The sequence below is a fragment of the Antennarius striatus genome, chromosome 4, assembly GCF_040054535.1.
Source record: "Antennarius striatus isolate MH-2024 chromosome 4, ASM4005453v1, whole genome shotgun sequence".
Classification (NCBI taxonomy): Eukaryota; Metazoa; Chordata; class Actinopteri; order Lophiiformes; family Antennariidae; genus Antennarius; species Antennarius striatus.
Window position 1 is genome coordinate 21,730,174 of NC_090779.1, and position 7,457 is coordinate 21,737,630.

The 7,457-nt window shown below is 43.7% G+C and overlaps 1 protein-coding gene and 1 non-coding gene across 2 annotated transcripts; both read right to left on the reverse strand.

Annotated features, from left to right (window-relative positions):
• Window positions 1–812: 812 nt before the first annotated feature.
• LOC137594230 (neuronal acetylcholine receptor subunit alpha-7) lies at window positions 813–6,344 on the reverse strand. Its single transcript, XM_068313577.1, has 10 exons — window positions 6,290–6,344; window positions 5,980–6,119; window positions 5,774–5,818; window positions 4,187–4,296; window positions 3,710–3,789; window positions 3,350–3,517; window positions 3,032–3,226; window positions 2,848–2,934; window positions 2,006–2,115; window positions 813–1,685 (listed from the first exon to the last, which is right to left on the reverse strand). Exons 1-10 carry the CDS (start codon window positions 6,342–6,344, stop codon window positions 1,137–1,139), a joined length of 1,539 nt encoding a protein of 512 aa, XP_068169678.1. The 3' UTR covers window positions 813–1,136.
• A 707-nt stretch (window positions 6,345–7,051) lies between these two features.
• On the reverse strand, window positions 7,052–7,123 carry trnat-ugu (transfer RNA threonine (anticodon UGU)). The gene has a single exon. It is a non-coding gene; the product is annotated as a tRNA-Thr (tRNA).
• Between the last annotated feature and the right edge of the window lie 334 nt (window positions 7,124–7,457).

The following is a 7,457-nucleotide window of genomic DNA, read 5'->3' on the forward strand; positions in this document are numbered from 1 at the left end:
TCCAATGATATAAAATGATGTTTAGTAATATTTAATAGAGGTTGGGGTGGATTGAGGCTCTGTTCTCAGTGTCTTGTTGGTTGCTTTGGTTCTGGAGGTTAAAGCAGAAGTTTATGAGAAACATTCCACCAGCATCTCTGTACAACTCAAAGGATTAATGTGTTATTGATTAGTTTCTTTCATTTCAAAGTCTTACTGCCAAGACCCGGTCAGTGTTTCTGATCAGAATCCTATAGATCCAACCACACAAGTTATGATTCTGTCCCGATTAGGCCAATGGAGTCCTCAGTCCTGTCTGCGCACAAAGTACTACGACAAATCATGCTCTAAAACTGTCGGTCATTAGATGATATATTGTTAGCTATGCATTGCTTTTGTCAAGGCTCGAACAGGACCGGTGGTCAGAACCCAAAAGTATGACAGTGAAACAGGAAAAATCAACAAGATAATAATAGTCCAGAGAAGTGAATGCTTTAAGGTTAACAGTGCTGGTTGAGACGTAGAGAGGGTAGAAACATTCACATTTGAAACAGTGCTTTACTGCCTCTGTAAAAATTAAAAATGTCCCTGAAAGTGAGTCGACATGTGAAACAGCATCACTGCCTTGAACGAGGAAGCTGTGAAACAGCTGTAGATCAAATACCAAAAATGGAACATACTGTCGGCTTCATCCTCAGGTGTCAGAGTAAAATAGGTTTAGTCAACCGCCCTTTCTTTCCCCGTCCTATTTAGAAAGGAAAAACCACTGAGAAAAGAAAGTGAGGAAAAACTAATTTATTATATTTTAATGTAAGAGGCATTTAACACGGGTTCCAGTGAAATCGTTACAACAACAACATATACAAACAGACCACACCCACTTGTTTTTGTGCAGGAAACCTGCGGTCAGCTCAGAATTAGCAGTGGTCACCCAATCAGATCAAACGACAAATTCTTATCGGAATTCTGGGAAACAGTCCATTAGTATCAGGGTCAACAGGTTTCAGGGTCAGGAGGTGTCAGGGTCAACAGGTTTCAGGGTCAGGAGGTGTCAGGGTCAATAGGTATCAGGGTCAGGAGGTGTCACAGTCAATAGGTATCAGGGTCAGGAGGTGTCAGGGTCAATAGGTGTCAGCATCAGCTGTCAGTTCTCCTCTTCAGCTGAAGAAGTCTTTAGAAATGGCCTCCACAAAGTTAGGAGCCGACATGAGGATCCCAATGGTGCACAGGACAGTGAAGAGTGAGAACGCAACCAGACACAAACGGTCGATCACCGCTGCAGCAAACTTCCATTCGCTGCAGACCGTCTCCTCCTCGTCCTGGCCTCGGAAACGCCTGGCGATGTATTTAACCTCCTCCAGGATCTGGTTCAGCTCTGACTCCAAGCTGGAGCCTCCCTCCGCTCCTCTCCCACTAGCCCCTCTTACAAAGCCCTCCTCCTCTCCCACCAGTCGTGAACAGATGAGCTCGGGTTCGGGGAGGCTGTAGTGCAACCCCTCCATCCCACGGAAACCGACATATAAGAAGTTGCCGTTTGTGACCTGGGGATGAGGTCGCAGAGAACCCTGACCGACACTGAGCTCCAGGCTGGACAGGCTGCTGCGCTGATGCTTGGCAGTGTTGTGGCAAACCAGACTGACCTTCTCCTCACCAGGACGTCGCATCCTCAGGAACCAGGCACACCAGTTCAACAGAATGACGCGGGTCTGAAGAAGAGGAACAGGAAGGAAAGAAAGGTGGAGAAACTGAGCAAAGAGAATATTATAATGCACGCAATTCAGAAAGCACCAACAAGCAATCAATGTGTTTATAATGGTTTTGTGTGGTTTGAGATACCATCATTCTGTCTCCTGTCTGATTCCTTTGAGTTAAAAAGGGCAATCCAGAATTTATTACAGAATCCTGCCTTTTTGTAATGCAGTGACATCACTACATAATCCTGTGCTGTTTGAAAGTTTGAAGATCATCTAATGTTGGTTTTCATCCTTGTCTCTTGTGATCACATGACCTCCGTAGGACGACTGACCCAGCGAGGCATGTGTCCTCCATCGGGGTCGTGGTGATGATACTGCAGAACCAGAACCGTGGCGATGACAGACACACCGACGATCACCATGGTGGTGGCAAAGTACTGGGCTGAAACACAGAAGCAGTACACATTTATGTTCAGAATGTGACTGCTTTTATCACGAGCGTGTTAGTAACATATCATGATGGAGGTTAATAACAGAGATGTGATGACAAATGTCTAAATATAACACTGTAGGAACACTACTTAAGTAGAACCCTCAAACCAAAGTTTGTTCAAATCAAAATATACTTAGTTTGAGATTTTCTATCTTTAAGAGATTTAGAATTAGAATCACGCTATATAATTATTGATGCATTAATTCATCTTATTTGAATCTGCTCATGCACAGCTGAGTGTCTCCAGAACTTAACAAAGGAATCAAAAAAGATCAACAGATTTTATCATGACTCCATCATGATGGTAGAGAGCCAACTCATTTTAGACAATAATTATATTTTCTTTTTTTAATTTTTTTTTTTTTAAATTTCATCTACTATTTTATTCTAATATCCCTGCAGTATTAGACTTTAAACCCATTAAGAACCAGAACTACTGTTTTTTAATGGGAGGGGAGGGGGCTCTGGGTCACATGATCTCTTCCCACATCACTCTGGGACAGATGGACCGTTTAAATGTAAACGTAAAGCATGTGCTTCAGATGTGGTAATGAAGAAGCTTACAAGGTAAATTTAAAAAGAAATATAGAAATGTTTTAAGAAACTGATGATGATTGATAACACCGTTACATCATCAGTCCTTTATTGGTCCAATCAAAGGTGGGGAATCGGTGACCTCACCGATGAGGGGGACGGAGTCAGACGTGGCCGGCATGATCTCAGCGACCAGCAGCATGAAGACGGTCAGAGACAGCAGCACTGTGATACCTGAACACACAACCACCCACAGTCAGCATGCTGGTCACATGACCAACCCACAGTGTCGTCATGACAAGTGTTTCCAGGAAGCTCTAACCCTCCTCACCCAGAGAGATCTTCTCTCCCGAGTCGGCTGGCAGAAGGAAGACGAGGAGCGCGAGGGTGGAGATGAGGACGCACGGGATGAGGAGGTTGAGTCCATAGTAAAGCGTCCTCCTCCTCATCACCACGGTGAAGGTCACATCAGGGTAAGGCTCCTTACAGCAGTCGTAGAAATGCTCGTTCCTCTGTCCAGGAACCTCTAAAGACAGAAACACGTCTGAGCATCATGATGACTCCTGATGATGATTCCTGTTAGAATTAAAAGCCCATCCAGAAAGCCTTTTAGGAAAACTACAGAGACTGGAAGTTCAGGAGATCTCACCCACGAGATCCCACTCTCCATTGGCGATGTACCCGGTGACGTCGGCCCCGATCATCTGCAGGTCCAGAGACCAGCCTCCATACGTCCACGAGCCAAACTTGAGGTTGCAGCGCTGCACATCGAAGGGAAACCAGCGAACGTCGATGTAACAGGTGCTCTTAAAGATGCCTGAAGCAACGACAGGAAAGAAATCAGGAGCCGGATGGAGGAAAAAATGAGCTGAGAGGAGAAAGTGATCACATTTTAGAGGATGAACGATTCCATCAAATTTTAAAAGAACATATATATATATATAAATACAATACACATTAACACCAGATCGTGTGTGTGTGTGTGTGTGTGTGTGTGTGTGTGTGTTACCTGGTGGTAAATACTGGCAGTAGCCGGAGGAGTTGACTAAGATGTTGGTGTGGAAGGAGGCGTCAAACCTTTCATCAGCGCTGTGGAGAACAGATGAGTCAGCGTAATCAAGACACCATCATCATTAACCCTTAGCTCTAAAGTTTTCATAAAGTCAGCCCATTAGAGACAGATTTACATCCAGACCGTTAATATCATTTCCAAAAAAGAAACCAGACTGCTTCTTGAGGAATCCTTCATTCAGTGCATCAGTCTGTGAAAACAGGAACCCTACATGGTCAGAAATGAAGTCAAATGACTTCCAAGAGAACGACGCCGCTACATTGTTAGAATCAGCAATTATTTTTCCTTATTTTTAAATTGGCTTTTTCTGAGTTTGATTTTAAAGCAAACAAAAGCCAAAATAAAACGGACATATAAAGTAAATTTTAGTGCTCCAGACACCAGAATGAGCTGAAGTCAGAGGAGTTCAGGTACCTGTTGTACAGCAGGATGTCTGGCCTCCAGATCTGGTTGTCAGGGAACCTGACGTTGGTCACCCCCGGATAATCGGACGCGTTCCACTGCAGGTAGAAGTCTGTCCAGTACTGAAACACACAGATGCTCATATTCTTCTTTAACGATTAACTTAGAAATATTTTTTTCTGCAGTTTGAAGAAAAAACCCCCCATGAAGTCCAAGATCTGGTCTTGTCAGACTTCTTGATTTATGTTGATTCAATGTTTCTCAATGACCTAACATTAACCCTTAGAATATTATCTACTAATATCAATATTATTATTTCTATTATTGCTATGAATTTTCCCAAATGATTTAAATGTGTTTATTCTGTGTTTGTGAAATCTGCTGTTTAGAGGCCTCATCTATAACAGTTCACCACCAACGTGATCTGATTTCCATACGAGGATCATTAAGAACCTCTCCAGTTCCCCGGGGAGCATTGCTGGTTTGACAGACTGAAGGTCGCAGCATCGCTCCATCTTGTTTACTTCACATCACCGAGTTTCTCCCGGGTGGAATTTATGGACAGCAGAACGTCACAGCAACCAAAATCCCCTGAGACCCTGAAGGTCACACTTCAAGCTCCTGCAGCACGCGTTGCCATGTTTGTAGCATGTTTGAGGCAACGCCTTGTGAGCCTGAATCTACGAATGTTCATTTGGAATGTTGGATTTGCTTTAAAAAATTTGTCTCAAGGTCAAAGTGGTTTTAATTGCTGAGAAAAAAGTCATCAAAAACCTGCAGAAATACTGTGACATTAAAAAGCAGCATGATTAAGAAATGTTTCTTCTTGCTTGAAGACATTCATCCCCATCACAAAAACACAATGACTTGAAGGAGGAGAAGAAGGAGACAGAATTAAATTAAGCTAAAAGACGCTCCGGTCCTGGAGGGTGCTACGATGAGCAAATAGTCTCTGGGGAGGAAGCAACCTTTCTCTCCGAGAAGAGCAGATGAGGCTGGATGAGAGTTACAAACACCGTCCACAGGCCCGAAACCTACATACATGCAGACCGCTTCAGTAAATGGGATTAATAATCCTTTCAGGAGGCGAGACATCCTGTCTGGAAGACGGACAAGAGGAACAGCTTTGTGCTGCGTCATGATAGAAATATTTCTGGAAGCAAAAAAATATTTCCTGGTTGGGATGCTGTTGCTGGATCCAGCTGCAGGACCTAGTTGCTGGATTTGGTTGCATGACTCCTCCAGAGTGTTTTTGGAAACTGAACTGGAGGATGGACGGTGTATCTTCCTGATTCTCATGCATTGCTGCCTGACAAATTCATTATCTCACTGCTAACCGACGCGACTGCAAGTCTGTTGTTATTTGATATTCACCCTCCAAGTGCGTCAGAATACGGATCAGGGAACTATAAATCTCTTTTTTAGGTGCTTGAGGCTGAACCAATCAATGTTGGCATAAAGTTTAGCAAAGTCTCTTCAGTTGTATTTACGTAAGAAACTGTTGAAGAATCCAGTAATGTTAAAGAAAATGATAAAAATGGATCCGTCACATGATCCTGAAGCAGCAGCTTCATGGATCCATCCCAGAACTGAACTCACCAGCTGGAGCCAGATGTTGGTGGTCATCACCTGGTTCTTCTCATCCTACCATAAGAACCACAGCAGACACCGTTTAGATTTAGTTGGAATACTTATTTTATACACACATATACTGTATAATCACATTTATCATAAACCATATGTCACTTTTCTTTATACATTGAGATAAATGTGAAGAAGTGTGTGAACAGTGATGCTGTCGTTACCACGTCCATGATCTGCAGCAGGCTGAAGCTGAAGTGAACGGTCAGACTGTGGGAGTCGTTGCTGACGGGTCGTTCTAACGGGTTATAGTTCCTCATCAGTTCCCTGTAGAGACGGCGCTGGTAGAACCCCTGTAGAGAACCTGAACACATGGACGGATGGATGGATGGATGGATGGATGGATGGATGGATGGATGGATGGATGATGGATGGATGTGTTCCAGTTTCTAACGTCAGATCAGTTCCTAGTTCTGGTCCTGATGCTGTGATCTGATCCAGAGCCAGGATGAGGGCGGTGTGAGTCAGTCCTACCGTGAATGAGGCAGCAGAGCGTCAGGACGTCCAGGATGAAGATACGAGCGTCCATCTTCCTCATCTTCTGTCGCTAAAACCAGAAGTGACAGATTTCTCTTGAATGACAGAACACAGCGAGGGAGAAGAGGACAGAGACGTAGAGGGGGAGAAGCTCCACCCCCAAAAAACCTCAAAAGGAAATTCAACAGTTGAAGAGGATGTGTGTGTGTGTGTGTGTGTGTGTGTGTGAGTGTGTGTGTGTGTGTGTGTGTGTGTGTGTGTGTGTGCGTGTGTGTAGAGAAGCACGTGATCCGATGTTGTTTTTAAAGAAAAACTGAAGTATTCAATAATTTCTGCTGTTTTCATATTCAAACTGTGTTATTTATTAACTGTAGTATGCATAAATGTACTATAAAAATACAGTTTTATAGAAATTTTAGTGTTTATAAAATAAAATGTTGCTGTCAACCAGTAAAAGAAATTTTTCGGAAAACTGTTACTGCATGTTTGAAGAAGGACACAGCAATGCCCGGCTCATACTGCAAATGTTTCGGCCCAAACAGGTGTTGAACCAGGGACTTCCGGTCCCCAGTCCAAGACTTAGAGGACTGAACTACTGCTGCCAAGAATGGCATAAAGGTCTTGCACCCCATATCCAAATGATGGGATTGTGCACCTACTGAGACAACCAGGGAGCCCTGGGCTTTGGTCCACACTAGACCTGCACCTTCCAGCCCCAAAGTCAACTATGGACTGAGATTGAGCTACCTATCTGGTCGCAGGCACGGATGGGGTTTGAACCCATGATCTTCGGTTTACAAGACCGACGCCTTACCACTCGGCCACCGCGCCTGTTTGTGTGGCAGAAATATTTGTGAGTCAGTCCTTACATGGGTGTTCACCAGTGGGGCTGGTGGAAACCTTTCTAAGTGGGATTGTGCTGTATTATTTGACATTACATGTCAGCAGCATTCTCTGATTGTTTTCTCCATTCCCCTTTCCATGCTCCCCTAACCCCTGGGGCACTGTTTGGACCCAAAAGTGACATTTTTGTTTTTATGTGTTTCTCTCCCCCAATAAATCAGTCAGTTAAAAGGCTAAATTTTTTAAAATTTTCCAGTAATTTTCTTTCTTTCTTTTCTAAATTCCTTCATGCCTGTCATCGGAAGTGTATAGAATAGCATTT